Genomic DNA, 20,250 nt, shown 5'->3' with positions numbered 1-20,250 from the left:
TTTTTTTTTTTTTTTTTTTTGCTGTGGAGTTGTTTGAGATCTTGATATTTTGGATATTAAGTCCTTGTCAGATATACGGTTTGCAAATATTTTGTCCCTTTCCATGTGTTGTCTTTTCACCTTGGTGGTTTCTTTAGTGTGTAGCTTTTTAGTTAGATGTTGCCCCACTTGCTCTTGATTTTGTTGTTTTCACCTTGGGTGGCATATCCAAAAATGCATTGCCGAGACTGAGGTGAAGGAGCTTTCTTACTCTGTATTCTTCTAGTAGTTTTAGTTTCCACTCTTACAGTTAAGCCTTTAATCCATTTCAAGTTAACTTTTGTGAGTGTAAGATAGGAATCCACCTTTATTTTTTACGTGTGAAGAGTCCATTCTCCCAGCACCATTTACTGAAGAGTCTGTCTTTTTATCCATTGAGTATTCTTGACTCTGTGTTCAAATATTAGTTGACCGTACATGCATGGGGTTATTTCTAGGCTCTCGATTCTGTTCCGTTAGCCCATGTATGAGTTTTTATGCCAGTAACATGCCGTTCTGATTACGCTAGCTGTGTAATATGGCTAGAAGTCAGGAAGGGTGATGTGTCTTCTTTCGTCTTCTCTTTTTTTTCCTCCAGTCTTGTAGAGGTTTATCAATTTCACTGATTATTTCAAAGTGGCAACTTCAAAAACAAAAGTTTATTTATTTAGTTGGAGAGATAAAGCATGCACGTGCAGGGAAGGGGCAGAGAGAGAGGGAGAGAGAGAATCCCAACCAGGATCCACGCTGTCAGCACAAGCCTGACATGCAGCTTAATCCCACAAACCTCAAGATCATGACCTGAGCTGAAATTAAGTGGCGGATGCCTGACTGAACCCCCCAGGCATCCCATCAAAGAAGCAGCTTTTCATTTGAGTTTCTCTAATCTGTGTTGCTAGAAATTTCATTGATTCCTGTTCTTACATTTTAGTAAAATTCTTATTGCTGCTTACTGAGGATTATGAAATGATTTCCAAAGGGTGGAGCATCCTTTTTAACTAGATGAGAGCCAGTGAAAGTTGAAAAGAATGTGTCACCATGGTGGAAATGCATAGGTTTTAGCCAGTGTCTCCTTTTGAAAGTACATGAACCCTTATGAGGAGGGCACATGCTGGTCACACATGGAATGTTCTTAAAATTTTGCTTGAAACGGTTACAAAAAGTCAGCAGGGTCGGCTGATGTGGCATCCTGTTTCGGGCTCTGAAATGGGATTCTCTCTCTCTCTCTCTCTCTCTCTCTCCCTGGTGTCTCTCTAATCTTGCTCACTCATGCCCCTCCTTTCTCTTTCAAAAAAAAAAAAAGCGGGCAGGGGATTAACATGGTTGACTGCAGCGCGCCATTTTGCATTACCTGTCATGTGGAAGCAATGATTGATCTCACGCCTGTGGTCCTGATTATATGCCATCCGAATTCTGGGCTTGGAAATGTAAACTCTCATGGAAAGCCCAGAACCATCCTAGGGAGTAGGGCTCTTTGTTATGTATCCCCATTTAACAGACAGAAAGCCTAGGCTCAGCAAGTTAAGTCAGATGAATAATAACGGAGTTTTCTTTCTTCTTTTATCACCATCTGGTGCAGTCTGGGTTCTTCTGGCCACACACGTCCCTTACTAGCTTCCAGCTCGTTGACAATTTCCGTCTTCACCTTGCTGTCTAGAGGAAGGGCCAGGTGGAGCTGTGAGCACGGACCGCACCTCCATGGATCCGCTCCAGAAGTGCAGCTCAACACTGATTTCTGAATCTTCCCCGATGATCTCTGAAGAGACCTCCCAGGAAGCCATGGCAGCCTCCCCTCCTTCCTTCTCAGAACTGCTGATGATGGGCCTGGGTGATCTCAAAACCAGTCCTGGCACCAAATACCCCGCCCCTCTTCCAGAGGGGCTGCTCCAGCAGCGCTACAGAGATGACAAAAGCCTACAGGAGAGGCGGTGGGAAAGGTCAGCGTCGCCTCAGAGGAAGAAAACCCTTCTGGGGCACATGAGACGGCGACACCTCGATCAGGTGGCACCTTATCGGGTTGAGAGGAAAGCCAGGATCTCCTCCTCAGGCGATAGAGATCAGAACAGATTCAGATGCGAATGTCGATACTGCCAGAGCCATAGGCCCCATGTCTCTGGGATGCCTGCAGAGAGGAAAGGGGCCCCCCATGCTTCCTCCTGGGAGACGCTGGTGCAGGGCCTCAGCGGCCTGACCCTCAGCCTGGGCACCAGCCGGCCCGGCCTGCTGCCCGAAGGGGTGCTCCAGCAGCAGGAAAGAGACGAGGAGCTCCAACTGGAGATGCAGCAGGAGAGCAAAAGAATGTTTCAGAGGCTCCTAAAGCAGTGGTTGAAAGAAAACTGAGGCGCTCATCCTCGCGTGACGGAGGTCTGAATGGCTCCAGACGTGATCCTCGGTGTGGATTCCTTTGGGGGACCAGTGAGCAGCCGACAGAGGAGCGACAGGAGCAGCCTTGATGACTGAAACTTCTGTCAGTGTGAGCCCTCACCCAATCCCGGGAAGGTCCTGTCTTTGCGACCTGGAATTCATGGATCCCCGTGGGGCTTTCTGTGGGACACCATGTACCCCAGAGGTCCGTAACTTCTGTATTGCGGCTCCCGTGATGCATGTTGTCACCTTCCCACCCCAGACTCTGTCTCTCCTCCCCGCCTTGTTGTCAGTGCGGTAGAGAGCTTCCCTGTAGCATGAATGGCCTGTTGATGGCCATGTGCTTTTGTGCCATTTCACAGACTGCCTCCCAGCAGCAGCACTGGTCTGCTGGAATGGACGTGTGCTGAACAGAGATCCACTTTCAAGAGACTGATGCGAAACGAGGTGCAGAAAGGGACGTGGAACTGGAACTTGGTGGCTCACCATTGTGCTGTGTGTGTAAGCCGTTATGAACATGCTGAGCTAAGTGTAGATCAGTGTTTCCCTGCTTTATAACACGGATAGTATTCCCCTCGAAGGAATTTGTGACCCGTTACCTCATCATCCTTGCCAAATAAATATACGTATAAAAAAACCCCTAACGTTTGCATTCAGGTTCTTTATCCATATTGGGTTGTCCTCTGTCAGGTGGGAGGTCGCTGCATTTAAATCTAGAGCCACAGATCACAGTTTATCAGGAGGTTTGGAGCCAGGGCTGGGGAGGCCCCCAGGGAACACCACCGAGTCGCCGTCTGCAGCCCTGTGGCACGAGCAGCCTTCGGATCACCCAGACAGAGCAAATGGAAGGGAGTCTTCCTGCCCACCGAGAGCTGGAAGCACAGCCCGCGCCCACGGTACAAGGTCCTGGGGGATGGTGCCCGCCCCCCTGGCCTAGCATCTCAAGGGGCCGTTCCTTGTTGCCCTGTGTCCCTGGGTTGGGGGATGTGAACAGCAGGTTCATGCCTGCATCAATCACATGGAGTCATTTCAGAGTTCTTTTGGGATTTACACATGTGCCTTTTCATTTCAGGAGGCATTAATGAATCGATCCACCCTCTTCCTCCCCACACATACAATGCCCTGTAACCCAGGAAGTGCCCGTGCAATCCCTCCGAACTACAGAGAAACTCTGCCTGCGCTCGGTCTCCGTACGTAGGCAGTCCCCGGAGCTGTGTTGCTGCAAACATCTGTGAGTGTCCTGAAGACAGAAGGGGCTTGAGAGCAGGTATGTTTATTATGTTCTGAACGTGTCATCTCTCCGGAGAGCTTGGAGCTCAGGTGCCCCTGCCACGCTCCTCCCCCACTTGATGGGAGGAGGTAAATAAAGCAGTGATTTTCTTCCTCTAAACTCTGAGGCCTAAATTCACGCTGATCGTTCGGCGTGTGGTTAGCAGGATAACATGTGCATTTCACTTGATTGATCCTGTGCTAGATATCAGACGGTATTCTACATATTTCCATATATCAGCTTACTTAATCTGCTCCCAGAGACCCATCATTCATCAAGACTTCGGTCTCACTTTGTGTGTGAAAAGCAGAGTGCGGAGAGGTCAGGTGACTTGCTCAGTGTCACACAGGCACTGAAGGGGAGGGTGGCAGGCAAACCTAGGTGGACTGGATTCAGAGCAGGACTCTTAACCAGCTCACCAGCCTTAACCTCCATAAAGGTCAGGGGTGAAGTGCAGAGAAGCGGGAAGCCTCAGGTCTGGTAAGATGCCTCCAGGGATCTTCCCCATAATGCACTGGGACAGGAGCAGTCCTCCCCACCTGGCAGAGTTCAAGGAAATCATAAAGACATGGCCTTACTGCAGCAGCCACACCAACCACAGACAGGCGGTTAGCCACCTGTGGTTTCACCCCTCCACACTAGGCTGGCCGCTGGGGTGGGAAAGTTTGGAGTAATCGCAAGACAATCCCAGCCCTTGGGATTGAGCCTTTAATCAGGGAGAGCTGTGACGCTCACACATGTGGCAAAGAGCCATCATGGAGCCCCTTTGTGGCTCCGTGGCCCAGAGACAAGAGGGGTGGGAAGGAATGCGGCGGGGCAGTGGGGATGTGGGGCTTGCTGAGGGTGCTCCTAACCACACTTACTCATGGCCTACATGGGGGCACAGGAGGAGTGGGTGGGCTGGTGTAACTGACGGACCCAGTGGTGCCATCCCATCCCGCCTCAAAGTCACTGGCCCCTTGCCCACATACCGAGTGTATCTGGGCATCCCATCTGAGTCAGTACACGGTCCCAAGTTATAGACTAGGAGATGGAATCCAGTAATGTCCAGAGATGTTCAGCATGCCAAATTCTACATTTTCTACTGTTGATTTTTGAGAGAGAGAGAGAGAGAGAGAGAGAGAGAGAGAGAGAGAGAGATGCAGAGTGGGACTGGGGGAAGGGCAGTGAAAGAGAGAGACACAGAATTGGAAGCGGCCTACAGGCCCCGAGCAGTCAGCACTGAGCCCGATGCGGGGCCTCGACCTCACGAACTGTGAGATCATGACCTGAGCCGAAGTCGGACGCTTAATCAAGTGAGCCACCCAGGTGCCTCTTTTTAAAAAAATTTTTTTATGTTTTTTTTTTCCAGATACAGAGATACAGAGTGGGGGAGGGGGCAAGAGAGAGGGAGACACAGAACCTGAAGCATCAGCATGTCAAATTCTAGACCAGAGGCCAAGGGAGAACCAACAGAAGGCAAGAAATACAGGGAGAGCATGAGGGTAAAGTGGAAGGCTCAAATCAGAAATCTCAATGTACCTATCGAGTAAAGGAATCGAATTTGTTACTTAACAGCCTTCCTGCTAGGGTGCCTGGGTATCTCAGTCAGTCGAGCGTCCGACTCTTGATTTCGGCTCAGGTCCTGATCTCACGGTTCATGGGATTGAGCCCTGCGATTTCTGCCGCAACATAGATGAGCCCCCAAAGCGTTCTGCTACATGAGAGACGCTGACACAAGAGTCCACTTAAAGCAGGTGTCAGTTCCTAGGAAATGCCCAGAAAGCGCAAACCTATAGAGATAGAAATTACATTAGACTTTGCCTTGGTCGGGAGGTCCTAGTGGGAAGTGAGTGCTGATGGGTACACAGGGCCTTTCCGGAGAGAGAGAAATGTTCTGAAACTGAACTGTGGTGATGGCTGCACGACTCTCTGCATTTACTACAAGTCACTGCATTGGACTCTAACTGGGCGACAGTGGTGTGTATTTGGAGCCCAATAAAACCCTTTGGAAAATGTAATGCAGATGTCTGTGTAGGTCATGGAGGAAAAGGTCTGCCATTGACTTCATGACACTAAGGAACTGCCCCATGGCCCTTCCCGTGTTCTGGGTCCTGCCTGCGTGACCCATCATCACATGCCTCCTCCCTGTGGGTGCGATGCTGCCACCAGACTGAGTCACTGTGCTCATCAGAAAGGAGTGCTGCCGAGCGCACACTTCTGTGCATGTGTCTGTGTGTGCTCACGCGCAGCCACCTGCTGGGTGAACTTAATGGTTGGCTCAGAAATCCATGGCTGGGGTCAGGCTCCCATGGTCCATCCTGTATCTGAAACCCCGGCTTGAAGGAGGAGTTTTCCTTCCTTCAAGAATCCCATGGACCCGGCTGCATATCCCTGGTAACCAGCCTCACCCTTTGCTTCAACTTCTGGCCACAGGAAGACGTGTAGAGTGGGGAGGGATGTTGTTCCCCCCTCCCCTCTGGGCCCCCTACCCCACTCAGCAACGCAGTGGGGAGACACAGCGGAGAGGTAACCAAGGGAATGGAAATCCCACTGCCTTGAGGCCCTTCCCTCTCCCCTCTGCCTGCCTGAGTGTCATGTAAAGAAGGGGACATGGGTGCCTAAACACACTCCTCATTCCTTGAAATTGTTCTAAACGTGGCTGTAAAATAACTATGTCACAAATGGCTCCTGACTTATAAATACACATAGCAAGGAAGGGGGTGCCACAGGGAAGAGGGTGAGTGGATGGGGGAAAAATGGGTGAAGGCGAGTGGCAGAAACAGGCCTCCAGAGAAGGAATGAATAAGTATAGCATTGTATGATGACACATAGTGTCTAAACTTGTGGTGAGCAGAGCATAACACTAGACATGTTAAGTCCCTGTCATATACACCTGCGACGAACGTGACATGGTGTATCAGCTGTACTCAGATTTAAAGGAAAATAGCTCTTGAAAGAGAAGACACGTAAGGAATGTTTTCTCTTAATTTCAGTAGTAACACATGGCTCTAAAGCTCAAGATTCTATTTAATCCAGGACAGGTGAGGCTCAGAGATGCATCTCAACATCTGCTATACATCAGATCGCTTCTGGAGCAGTTTACAAATGACTCAACACCTGGAAAACAGACACTCCAATTAAAGGTGGGCAGAAATCATGAACACACATTTCTCCAAAGAAGATTGATTGGCTGAGATTTGTATCAGTTGATGTAGATGGATCCGTGGTCAGGCTCATCTGCCAAGTTCATGGAATTGTATTTTTTCACCTTTTACTGTAATTTATGTGGAGATGAATTCACATGCTCAGACCAACTGGGTCCAGGAATTTATCATGAAAAAGAAAACTGATCTGTCCCTTGTTTCATGCCCACAAATGGACACGTGGCTCCCCAAACTTTCTCTTCTAGCGATTTCTTCTGGATATTTGAGACCCTATTCCACATGATGGGCTTCCTGCTATGCCTAATTCATCGAGGTTAGACATTGTGAGTTCTAACAGAATGAGGAGCGCAGTCTCCCAGATATATGACAGGGCCCGGGTCTCCTCCTCAGAATTCCTGTGTGGAACCACCCAAACCAGGGAAAATTTTCTCTGCTCAGGATGCAGTCAGAGTGGATCTGCTGAGGAGGATCCCTCCGAGGGACTTGACACACATCTGTGGCCAGGTGAAGAACATGGCTTAGCCTTTTCCAGAGCAGGTCCCAGAGAGTCATTGGGCGACGGAGAGCACACCGAGCGGTACACCCAGGACTTTGCCTTCAGGAATTGGGTGGATGGCAAAGCCCACCCATGACACAGGGAATACAGGTCAGGGGTCCTCTGCAGATTTTCAGGGCTTATGGGAATTGCCCCTGAGTGGAGATGCCCCATAGTTTCAGCCCATAGGGTCCTGGGGCCCAACAGACATTTCTTAGGTAGACGTGTAGATGGGAAAAGCCATCAACATACAAGGGGATATACATGAAATCAAGTCTGGTGGGCAGAGCTCTGGATGGCCATTTGGTCACCCACGGATCGTGTATAGGAAGAGGAGGGCACGGGCCAGAGGTGGAATCCTGGGGGAAAACAGAACAAGATTTAGGAGGGGATCAAATGAAATGGGCCAACAAGGAGACTTAGAAGTAATGATCTGAGGTGGGAAGAAAGCCTGGGTGGGCTGCCGTCACAGACACTGAGGAAAGACAGCATTTTATAGGGGGGAGAAAAAAAAAAAAAAAAAGGAATGTCCTTGTTGCCAAGACAGCATCAGGTACTTTGGGTTTGCAACGTGGAGCTCTTTGTGAGAATTTAGCTAAGGAATGTTCCATGGGCGGGGGACACGGAAGAGGCAAATCCAGAGGTCAAAAAGAAGTATGCTCCTCAATCTGCAATTGCAAGAAGCCTGGCCTGAAGGGAATCAAGGGCAGGGCAATAGAAACAGATGGCTGTGTGCTTTCAGGGGATGTTCTTTTCTGTCCCCCAAAGCAAGACCAGAAAACCACAGGATACAGGTTCCGGAACCCCCTATGGATGTGGAGCACTGGCGAACAGAAGACAGAGTTGGGAGTTGGGATGAGCCTCACAGCTGTTTCTTTCAGGACGGAGCAGTGGGATTGGGCAGCAGTGGGGATACAGAAAGTCTTCCGTCATCTGTCCCGCCATCCTTACCCCTGGGACGCATGCAGATGTGGCTTCAGAGACTCAACATCTTCCAGGTAAAAGCCTCAGTGGATGGTGTCCAGGGAGAGTCCAACACTGAGTTGTCAGACTAGAGAGGAACGGAGGGGGGTGGGATTGGGAGGTTCTGGCAGAGGTGACATCTGACGACAGGAGTCCTGCTGGCGGTGATCAGAGCAGTGATGCCATTGAGAGCAGTGGACGTAAGGGGCTTGGCTTTGGGGCGATAGGGCTGGGCATGTGGGCACTAGGCCACCACCTTCAGACCCAATATCTGTGAAAAATATGTTTCTTGGATTGGAGCAACCTTGTCTGTGGCCTGGGCATAGACATACTTGAATCTTCTGTAAAACTCAAGGCTGTTCAAGAGATTGGCCTCAACATGTCCCATCTGGTGGTCAGGGTGCTTTGGGGTCCTGATGAGGAACAGAGAAGCTGGACCGCAGAGCAGCAGAAGAGAACTCCCCTGTGATTCCCACCACCACAAAGTGCAGTCCTCAGATCCCCATGAAGGGGATTCAGGGTGCAGTGGGTTCTTGGAAGTACAGGGAGCGGCCCAGCTCTGCAGTGTTCTAAGATCACACACCAGGGCCACCTGGCAGGCCACCGTGAGGTAACTCAGGCGTGTGCTCTCAGGTGAAGAACCAAGGCCCAACCCCAAAGCAAATTCTGCCATTGCTACGTGGCCACAGCCCTGGCACTATCGGAACTCAAGGTCTCTGGGATGGAAACTCCGTCTTTCCAAAGTTCTCTCTCACTGCTTGCTGGAGAGGGAGGGATAGGTCATTATCTGCAAGGGGCCCCGTGATGAGGAATGGAGGCCAGGTGGACCATGGCTGGAGGAAGGGACCAAAGCCTTGCTCCAGGTCTTTCCATCCCAAGAGTGACACAGAGGGTGTAGGCTTTCACGACTAGGCCCTGATCCATTTGAGAGACTCTGGGAGCTCAGGGCACCACTGTCTGATGAAGATGAGGGTGGGAGAAAGCATGACTTTCTGAATTCCGAGAAGCAAGTGGGACAATGGCTATATCAGTGTGTCCCAATCCTACAGCCTCCTGTAAAGAAAGCCTGTTGAATGGAACACTGCTCCTGCCGCACGGCTGTGTTATTCCATTACCTGATGGGCTCTCCTTCATGGAAAGCAGACTCAGGGGGCCAATGACAGCACCTGTAGACGTGAGACATGTACTTTGGCGGTCCGTTTGTTGCTTTCTCGGGATAAGAGCCAATGTCCCTACCTGAGGCCATGTCGGGTCTATTAGACGTGGGGAGGATCTCCCTTGGAGGTTAGAGATGCTGAGGACCCAGCAGAGGGCGAAAGAACTTGGGAGATGTTGCCGGGTCTGCCAGCAACCACTGAGATTGTCACCCCTGCCTCTCAGGTCTCAGGAGGGGACTCACGTGGTTTACCTTCCAAAGGAATAGAAGGGGAAACCTCTACCGCTTCTAATAAAAACTGGTGGCCTTGAGCACACTCTTCTGGGCTTTCTCCTCTGCGTCTGGGATCCTTTCTGAAGCCCAGCGACACAACGCAGACACTGAAGTGAGGGTCTGGGCAGCAAAGGAGAAACTGCCTGTGGAGGGCAAGGAGGCCACCAGGTGGCCCTGCTCACCTCCGTGACAAGCCTTGTCACGGAGTCCGCTCTGTGTGTGTGGGGGAGCCTCTCTTCTTTCTGTCCCCTGTTACGGGGGTCTGTTGGTGGATGTTTAAGGCTTCCCGAGTTAAAGGACAGGACAAGACAAGGACCTCTGATCTCCTCTAACATGGCTTGGCCGGTGGGCAGAGGAAGTGGGGAGGGCGAGCTGCCATCACAGTCACTCATGCTCCTCAGACCCCGTGGGCACATTGGTTCATTTAGTCCCTGACTGCTCTGATCCACACCATGACAGCTGACCCTCTGGACTCTGGAATGCTGGGGGTGGGGGGGAGAGAAGCCATTAATTAACACCCACTAAGGTAGTTACCTGGGGTCAGATGCAATCAGTGGGTTGTCCAAATACACAAATGCTCGGTCTCTTTCAGTGAAAGTGTTCTCACATTTCCCCCCACTTGCATCCCCCGTCCAAGATGAGGAAGGGGTATGTGTGGCTCACAGTGCCCCGGGGGTCTCTGAGGGAAGGATGACGCTTGTGTCCCAGCTCCAGCTGGTGATGCCATGCATGGGGCTGCTGTAACTTGCACTTTTGTCCCTCTCCCCTTGGTTGGGTCCTCGTGGTCCCTGACTGACTCGGATCTACCTCACTTTGCTGGCACCTGCCAGTCCCTCTGAACCTGGGTTGAGTCCTCCATCCCGCCCCTGGGCAAGATCGTCCAGTCCCGGGGCTCAGCTGCAGTCATCTAGGTCTCCAGCCAGGTTAAAGCCTCCTTCGTGAGCCTCTGGCTATGAGCTCAGCCACGTTCGATGCCCCTCCCAGTAGAGAGTAGCACAGTCCCCTTCACAAGCCCTGCCCCGGGTCTCAGCTACTCCACAGCACAAACTAAGATCCGCTTCAGAAAGCTACGTATCTACACGCCAGGTGCCCTTGTCCTCAAAGAGGAGTCATTGGGCAGAGGGTACATGTGAGCCCCAAGTGTGAATGAGGTGAAGCCCTCCTTTCCTTGGGGCTCCTCCTCGCTTCTTGACACCCATCCCTTGTCTGAGCTGTCTTACCTCCGCCACCACTTCCTCTGTGGGCCTTGCCGCCCTGGACTGAAATGGACACTCTTTCTTTGGCTCTTCTGTCCTATCGACCCACCTCCCATGCTATATCCAGGTGAAAAGGAGCCTAATGAGAAATTGGCACATTGTCAGAAACGGCAGAAATTGTGGTGACCTGTCCCTCCCCAGTCCATATAAACCAAGAGACGGAGAAAGGAATGGGCGCAATGCCAAAGGCTCCTCCGAGGTGGCCTACAATGTGCTTGGAGTGTGAGTGGGGTCAGGTAACATGGATATTCATGGTGGCCTTGACAAGAACAGTTGCAGTAGAGTGACAGGGACAAAATCTCTGTTGAAGGGGCTCAAGGAGCTAAAGGTCTCAGGAGAAGTTGAAGCAGTTTTGCTTCGAAAGGCACACATCATGTGCCAGTAGCTGCCACAAGACGACGTGGGACGAAGATGGGGCAGGTGGGCAGGCAGCGGGATATTCGGCTTGGGGAAAAGAACACTTGAGGATGGAGAAGACCCGAGGTGGCCAGGTGGTCTACTCGAATCCTGAGGAGGCCAGGAGGCGGCGGGCGGGGGAGGGAGGCCTGAGAGGAGGAAGGCCAGAGTGCCAAGGGACGAGCTTGTTGACAAGCTGGGGTGGACAGGGACAATGACCAGGGGATCCGGACACGCGTCGCCAGAGGGGCGGGAGGGGCGCCCAGGAATAGGGGCACAGACCCGGCTCTCAGCGATTCAGGCCCTTGGACGAGTCAGGAAACCTCAGCCACACCCACTGGCAATGACGTCGATCAGACCCCTTCCTCAGGCACAAAACCTGCCAATCGGAGCACAAAGGCAAGACCAGGCCTCTCCACATCCCTCCCTACTCCCCCTTGAACGGGCTTCCTGGAGACGGGCTTCCTGCCTCTACAAGCTAGGTTCCCTGGGCCTGAGGAGGGAAGGCATTCGTGCCAAAGGAGGTGTGGCAGGGCTGGTCGGGCTGTGCTTTTGTTTTCTCTGCCTCTCGGCGCATTCCTCTTTGCTCCTTCAGCTAAGATCTGCAGGGGTCTTCACGGGACAATAACGGAAAAGATGGATTTTTCTTCGTGATGTGTGGAATTCAGTTTTGCTGACCAGGAGGTGGCAGTGTTCCCCCGTGGGAACGGTAGACGGGCCTCCACCCCCGCCCCTTGTGCTTGAAAAAAATGTGGGAGTTTTCTATTCGAAGAAGAAGGCTTTTTTCCTCTGGAAAACGGTGTTTAGGTTCCTCAGAAAATTAACATAGAACTCCCCTATGACCCAGAAATAGCACTGCTAGGAACTGACCCAAGGGATAAAGGGGTGCTGATGCATAGGGGCACATGGACCCCAATGTTCATAGCAGCACTCTCCACAATAGCTAAAACATGGAAAGAGCCTAAGTGTCCATCAACGGACGAATGGATCAAGAAGATGTGGTTTATCTATACCATGGAATACTACATTGCAATGGGAAACCATGAAATCTGGCCACGTGTAGCAACATGGATGGGCCTTGGGGGTGTTAGACTGAGCGAAACAAGTCAGGCGGAGAAGGACAGCTACCATATGATTCCACGGATAGGTGGATTAGGAGGAACTTAACAGAGGACAATGGGGCAGAACAAGGGTAAAAATAGTTGGGGAGACGGAGGGAAGCAAACCACGAGAGACCCTTGAACAAACTGAGAGCAAACTGAGGGCTGATAGGGAGGTGGGGGCGAGAGAAGGGGGGATGATGGGCATAGGGGGCACTTGTTGGGATGAGCACTGGGTGTTAATATGGAAACCTACTTGACAATAAACTATTTAAGAAAAAATAAAGAGGGCTTTTCTTTCTTTCTTTTTTTTTCCTTTGGGGTGCCTGGGTGGTTAGGCTGTCCCGGCTGGTTCCACCTCTCTGAGTGCGTGAGCACCCCAGAGAAGACGCACAGCTATAGAACAAAACCCTTCCGCTTTTCTTTATTTTTTAAAATGCTTATGCTTGAGAGAGTGTGTGTGCAAGCCAGGGAGAGGCAGAGAAACGGAGACATAATCTGAAACAGGCTCCTAGCTCCAAGCTGCAAGCTGTAAGCTGTCAGCAAAGAGCAGCAAGAGGGGCTGGAACTCCCAACCTGAGCCGAAATCGGAGACTTAACCAACTGAGCCACCCAGGCGCCCTGGGACAAAACTCTTCTGCTTTTCAAGTTGGCTTTCTAAAATTGTTGCCTGGTTCCTTGGCAAATGGGATTTGCGCGTCTCTAAGTCGTCCGTTTTGTTGGCTTTTCACCACAGCCTAGTGGTTACCAGGCGTGGAGAGGAAGTGGTACTGGGAGATTCTTAATTAACGGATACAAAGATGCAGTACGGGGCGATGAATCTTCTGGGGTTGGATGATTCTGAGGCTGATTGCACAACAGAGTGGAGGGCATGCTGAGGACAAAGTGCAAGCTAGTGCACCCCTGCCCCTCCCCCCAAGTGGTATTCCTCAGGCACTCCTGGCTGCCCAAGGACATAGGAAAGGAAGGAAACAAATGGCCAACTGATAAGAGATCCCAGTCATACAGGACTTGCATCTCCATCAGTTTACAAATATCTTAGTAAATTACAAGAAAAAAGGCAATCCTATCAATAGTCTAATCTCCAAAACCCTTAGACTGTTTCCTGAAGCCCCAACATCACCCCTCCATAATGATATGGGAAACAAAGGCAAGAAGGAAACGGCAGGTAAAATTTAATTTCCTTCTAACCTGCAGCCCATTGACAAATACCTGAGGCAAATACAGAGTGTAACATTTCTCCAGGACCCCCTAATGTCGCCATGTTAGTGCCTTACTAGAGGGAAAACAACCTTAGCTTGACAATAGTAAGACCTGGGGTATCTTAGGAGTCCTCCTTAGCATATCAAAGTCCCTCTGCGGGCCTCCCCTTTGACTTTACCTCCCCAACTCCATAGGATAAAACTAGCCATTCTTCACAACCTCTGCAGGGCCCTTTCTGCCCACAGGTCTTGTCCCAGCACCCTAATAAAATCACATTTTTGCACCGGCGACGTCTTCAAGAATTCTTTCTTGGGGCACCTGGGTGGCTCAGTCGCTTAAGCGTCCGGCTTCGGCCCAGGTCATGATCTCACGGTTCGGGGGTTCGGGCCCCGCGTCGGGCTCTGTGCTGACAGCCAGCTCAGAGCCTGGAGTCTGCTTCTGATTCTCTGTCTCCCTCTCTCTCTCCTCCGACCCTCCCCTGCTCACGCTGTGTCTCTCTCAGAAATAAATACAACATTTAAATTTTGTTTTAAAAAGAAAAAAAAAGGAATTCTTTCTTGGCCATTGGCCCTGGACCCCCACCGTCACCCAAGAAACCTCATCAGTGCTATGAAGTGTTCATTTTCAACATGCTTAACATGGTAAAGTTTATGTGATGGATAGTTTAGCACCTCCAAAACGAGAAGAAAACATCTTTCAGGTGAAGGTGACTTAACATAGAATGTGTTCTAAATAAGTAGTTGTACAAATGGGCCCAAATAAATTACGGATGTCAAATAATGCTTGAAAGAACAAGTACTAACAATATGGTAAAGGGACAGTGTCCCTCTTGCCTTGCTTGAACTGGGTCAGCCGGCATTCCCTCCTCATTGTCTCCTCCCGTCTCCTCCTCCAGTAGCTTATACAGCAGTCACTGTGCTGCTCTGGGCTGGAAGGTGCACTCCGCAGTATCCGTGTGTGCACCACGGGTCTGTGCCTGCACAGGACCCTTGGAACAAGCTCCTTTATTGACAGTCAGGACCCGTCTCTGTGGGTGGCCTCCCACGATACATCCTGTGGTTTAGTTTCTACTCCTTTGTGTGCTTTCTGGTTTTTCCTGAGTCAGAAGGATGAAGCTTCAGTTGCACTAGTAACCAATTCTGTTTTCATCATCTCAAAGTCTGATCACAGAAAGAGAGAGAGATGGAGACAAGTGCGTTCTCATCTGACCTGGACCTTCAGCCTGGCTGATGCCTGAGCCTGAGCGACTCAGCGAGGTCCAGCAGAAGAAGGTTGCCATGACAACAGAACAGCTCACCACCCCTCCTTCCAGCACGCAGGCCCCTCTCCCTCTCCCTGCCTGCTAGATCCCTTTCTGACAATGGGAGTGTGCTTTGGCTAGGAGGGAAGGGATGGATGCACAGCAGAGGATGCAGGGAGAGAGGTGTAATCTTGCGATGCTCTCAGAAGGGACTGGGAAAGGGACCACACACACACCCAAAAAGCATCCTGTACAGCACTGAGGTCCCAGGAGGCTATGAAGGCTATGACAGCACAGTAGATCTAATCAGTTTCTGTAATTTTCTCCAGCCCTACAGAATGCTACACCATTTTTTAATGTTTATTTCTGAGAGACAGAGACAGAGTGCAAGCGGGGCAGGTAGGAGGGGGTGCAGAGGAGAGGGAAACACAGAATCNTTAAACTGGTGGACAATAGCTAGGCCTCCAGTATCCTGTGAGTCTTCCTTAGCATGTGAAAATCCCACTGCAAACTTCCACTTGACTTTACCACCCCAAATCTCCAATCTATAACCAGTCTCCCTATAGAGTCCCAGGCACCTCTTCCTGCCCATGGGTCCTGTCCCCCATCCCTTAATGAAATCCCTGTTTTGCAACAAAGGGGTCGCAAGAATTCTTTCTTGGCTGTTAGCTGCATACCACCCTACCAGCACCGGAAACTTCATCACTGGGAGATGCTTGTCAGCAATTGTAATGTCGGTGCCCGGAGAGTTTCTCTCCTAACTCCTCTGCGCCCTCCAGTCCCTGGTAACTATTAAGGGTACTTGGGAAGCAGAGAGGAACTTACCCAAAGCTTGTGAGGTCTTCCAGGAGTTACAAGGAAACCCTGGGTGCGTCTTCATCTCTCACTAGTCAAGGAAGGAGTATCTTGGAGTTTTGGCAACCTTTTATCCGGTCTCCTACGTACCATGTAATCAGATAAAAGGGCAGCACTGAGACTGGTCCATAGTTTCATATTTCAGCCAGAGAGCGTACTAGATGAAGTCGTGACAGCATTGCTGCCCATCCTAGGCGACCTTAGACGAGTTAACATCGTCTCTTTCTCTCATTTAGCATGGGCGTATTAGTTTCAGGAGCAGTGAACTAATTTAATCATTTAGAAGGTAAAAAAGGCAGGACAAAGTATTCATTGTGTCTTTAACACAAACACCTCCAAACCTTCTCTCTGAGAAGGCGATAATGGAGCAGAAACCCGAAGGTTAGAAGGGACCAACCATGAAAGGATCCAGGGAGAGACCCTTCCGGGCAGAGACAACTGTGATCACCACTGTCCTAAGGCGGGAAGCGGCCCGGGTGTTGGAGGAAGAGGAGCAGGCCCGAGATAGTGCCGTGAAGGCATGAGATGAGATTGTTTGGATGTGAAAACACGAGCAGTAGATGAGCCCTCAAGGGGATGCATACAGGATGTGTTCAGAAGGTCGCATGCAGACGACTTGGTGCTGGGTTGCAGTGGAGACCAAAGGAACACGGCACATGAAGCGGCGGGCTTGGGACGTGTTCAGTGTCGGCTTCCTGCTGGTCATCCATCAAAGCCACAGACAAATCTGGATCTCAGGGGACAGGATGATGCATGAGGTATGGAAGTGGGAGGTCATGTCATGTCCATGCTCCATGCTGGCACCAGGGATGAAACCACCCACAGACAAAGTGTAGCTGGGATGGACCGTGTTAAACGATCTGGGGTATTAGAAGAGTGAGCGATCGATACTGACAAGCAGCACAGTGGCCACTGGGTATGGAGAATTTCACCCAAGGGGCAAATTATCACATGTCCAAAAATACAAATTCGAAGAAAGGGAGGGAGGAGGCACTCATGACACGTATCAGAGGCATCAAACGTGCATTAGGTTGAGGAGAGGACTTCGGGAAAGGGGTTCACTGGTGCCCTTCAAAAAATGTTTTTTTGTGGGGTGGGGCGGGCAGGCCCATAGACGCTGGATTGAAGGGGACAGAAGGAAAATGGTTACAGAACGAAGGGAGATGGCTGTTTGCAGCATCAGGGCAACGTGGCAGTGTCTCGGGCAGTACTGGGAAAAGAGATGGCTTTACATTTCATTTTCCCTTGTGTCACGGGTGGGAACTAGGAGTATGCTCACAGATAACGGAATGATTGAGAAAGAAATGCCCAGGTGATAGTTTGAAGTCCTTGCAAAGGTCTACTCCTCCTCCGGCAGATGGGCTTGGGATTCAGGTGAACGGCCCGGGCTCAGGTGGCATCACCTGATTCCCCAGGGGTAGCAGAGATGCAGGTGCAGATCAGGTGTAGCTGGAAGTGGTGAGCGTTCCTGTCTGGTAACAGCTCTTTTTTTCTTTTTACAAATGTGTCCCCATTCAACTTCGTGAGAAGCTTGTGTCCTGGGCTTCAGGAGGCTACTGCGCACAGAAAACAGAGGTGTGGAGGGTGCAGGGTTTGTTCTTCATTGCGATGTACCAGGAGAGAGGAAGGAGCAAAGACCTGTTTTGCGAGGGAGAATTTATAGCCGCTTAGGGGCGCCTGGGTGGATTAGTCGGTTAAGCGTCCTACTTTCCCTTAGGTCAAGGTCTCGCGGTTCGTGGGTTCGAGCCCCGCGTCGGGCTCTGTGCTGACTGCCAGCTCTGAGCCTGGAGCCTCTTTCAGAGTCTGTGACTCCCTCTCTCTGAACCTCCCCTACTCACGCTGTCTCTCCCTCTCNATTTTCCCTTGTGTCACGGGTGGGAACTAGGAGTATGCTCACAGATAACGGAATGATTGAGAAAGAAATGCCCAGGTGATAGTTTGAAGTCCTTGCAAAGGTCTACTCCTCCTCCGGCAGATGGGCTTGGGATTCAGGTGAACGGCCCGGGCTCAGGTGGCATCACCTGATTCCCCAGGGGTAGCAGAGATGCAGGTGCAGATCAGGTGTAGCTGGAAGTGGTGAGCGTTCCTGTCTGGTAACAGCTCTTTTTTTCTTTTTACAAATGTGTCCCCATTCAACTTCGTGAGAAGCTTGTGTCCTGGGCTTCAGGAGGCTACCGCGCACAGAAAATAGAGGTGTGGAGGGTGCAGGGTTTGTTCTTCATTGCGATGTACCAGGAGAGAGGAAGGAGCAAAGACCTGTTTTGCGAGGGAGAATTTATAGCCGCTTAGGGGCGCCTGGGTGGATTAGTCGGTTAAGCGTCCTACTTTCCCTTAGGTCAAGGTCTCGCGGTTCGTGGGTTCGAGCCCCGCGTCGGGCTCTGTGCTGACTGCCAGCTCTGAGCCTGGAGCCTCTTTCAGAGTCTGTGACTCCCTCTCTCTGAACCTCCCCTACTCACGCTGTCTCTCCCTCTCTCTCTCTCTCTCTCCTAGAAATAAATTTAAAAAAACATTTAAAAAGTTAAAAAAAAAATTTATAGCCGCTTAAGCTGGGGAAGGAGTGGCCTAGTAAAACGTGACATGACAGTGGGCAGCGAACTGGAGACTCTCTAAAGGGACGGAGCTGGAGAACAGGCCATCCTTTCGGGGATGGTGAGAGAGAGGAAGGCTAGACAGGGACTCAAGGGTGGGGAGCGGGGCTGCTGATGTCCAGGGTCCAAGGCAGGTGCGTGGGGCCCCGGGAAGTCTGACGTGGGGAGCACAACCCTGAGAACACAGAGGACGCGGAGTGGCCGGCTGTTGGGCCTGGAGGCTGAGAGGACAGCAACTGCGCCAGCGGAACAACGTGTTCACAGGCTGGAGTGCGCAAGGCAGCTGGACACGCGTCACTCAAAGGACGGTCGGAGCGTCCGGGAATCGAGGAATAGCACCCGGATACAATTATCGGAGCCCCGGACGGGCCTGGAAACCCTCCTCAGGACCCGGTACACCGACTGATGGCTACCTTACTCAGCCACCTCCCTCAGGCTCGAACAGGATAAATGTAAATAACAACCCCCACTCCACCCCCGAGCCCAGCCTTTTCCCGTTTTGGGCGCCTGAACTTCCGGGTGCGGGTTTCCTGCCTCAGTGGGCTTAATTCCGGGGCGGGAACATCGAAAGCTGTGGAGCGTAGACGGTTCGGCCCGGGGCCCGTTCGACCTTCCTACAGCTTTCGCTGCCCGTCAGCGGCCTTCCTCTTCGCACCTGCAGTTTGGACGTGTAAAACTTTCCCCAGGAGAGCCGCGGAGAATTCTCGATGGCTTTTCCGTCGCCATGTGTGTCAGGCCGTTTCTCTCGCCGTTAGGTGGCACTGTTGCGCACTCGACCCATGAGACGCCTCCACCCCCTCCCTGCGCCTTTGAAAAAACGCGGAGCGGCCTTTTCATTTGTTTGTTTCTTTTTTTTTTTTGTACACCGAAAAAAAAAAAAAAATTGCCCTCCTGTCTAAGCCTGCGCGGCTTTGGGCTGCCTTTGCTGGATTTGATTCTTTTGCGTGCTAGGGACCCGCGGCAAACCCGTAGCCCTGAGATTGCCTTCTAGCTTTCAATGTGCCTTTCTTCCATTGTTGCCTGCGTTCCTAGATAATTTGGATTTCTGCGTCTCTAAGTCGTCTGTTTTTTGGCTCCCCCCCCATACCCCAAACATCGTGAAAACCGGGGTGCGTCTTCATATCTCCCTAGTCTATTTTATCTGATTACGATAAAAGAGCAGCAATGAAACTTCTCCATAGTTTCATATTTCAAACTAAATATTTTTCTCATTACCAGGGGGGCCACATTCTTCATGATTGAAAACTGGGAAGAAAGCACAACTGTCCTAAAGAGACAATCCCCGAAATGAAAATGTTTCTTCAGAACTGTCATTCTGGGAACAATGCCTTCGGTGGCCTTCCTGCTGAAGTGACAGTACATGCTCCTGGCTCAGTCCTAACCAGGGCAGTTCCTCCCTAGCTAGTTCCGCGAGTGTGGGTCCCATCATGACCACACACGTGCGAGCACTCCGGCCTCCAGCAGCTCTTTTCGAGCTCCTGATTCTCCGCAGGCAGTCGCTCACACATGCAAAGCCACATCTATCAAATCATTTTCAGAACTCTCGGACCAGCCCTGTTCTGAGAATGGACACTCAGTCACACTAAGGTCAATGTCCTGACTGTTCTATTCTTCTGAGATGGAGAACCAAGTTACAGGGACACTAAGGAACATGTCTGCTACCTTTCAGCCAGAGAGCGTACCAGATGAAGTCGTGACAGCATTGCTGCCAATCCTAGGCGACCTTAGATGCGTTCACATCTTCTCTTTTTCGCTCTCGTTTAGCATGGGTATTTTGGTTTACGTAACAGTGAACTAATTTAATCATTTAGAAGGTAAACAAGGCAGGACAAAGTATTCATTGTATCTTTAACACAATCACCTCCAAACCTTCCCTCTGAGAAGGCG

At 51.1% G+C, this 20,250-nt stretch overlaps 1 protein-coding gene across 5 annotated transcripts in view; it reads left to right on the top strand.

Annotated features, from left to right (window-relative positions):
* LOC144224331 (protein FAM156A/FAM156B-like) overlaps nt 1-3,026 on the top strand; it is a 38,730-nt gene extending 35,704 nt beyond the window's left edge. For all 5 annotated transcript variants that reach the window (XM_077755257.1, XM_077755255.1, XM_077755259.1 and 2 more), the window contains one exon: nt 1,598-3,026. In XM_077755257.1, coding sequence (XP_077611383.1) covers nt 1,717-2,358 — 642 coding nt within the window. In that variant the 5' untranslated portion in view covers nt 1,598-1,716 and the 3' untranslated portion in view covers nt 2,359-3,026. The remainder of the gene's footprint in view (nt 1-1,597) is intronic.
* Nucleotides 3,027-20,250: the final 17,224 nt, after the last annotated feature.

The sequence above is a fragment of the Crocuta crocuta genome, unplaced genomic scaffold (assembly GCF_008692635.1).
Source record: "Crocuta crocuta isolate KB4526 unplaced genomic scaffold, BGI_CrCroc_1.0 scaffold2089, whole genome shotgun sequence".
In the NCBI taxonomy this organism is placed as follows: Eukaryota; Metazoa; Chordata; class Mammalia; order Carnivora; family Hyaenidae; genus Crocuta; species Crocuta crocuta.
The sequence above is the reverse complement of the archived record's forward strand: the minus strand, read 5'-3'. Positions and strand labels throughout refer to the sequence as shown.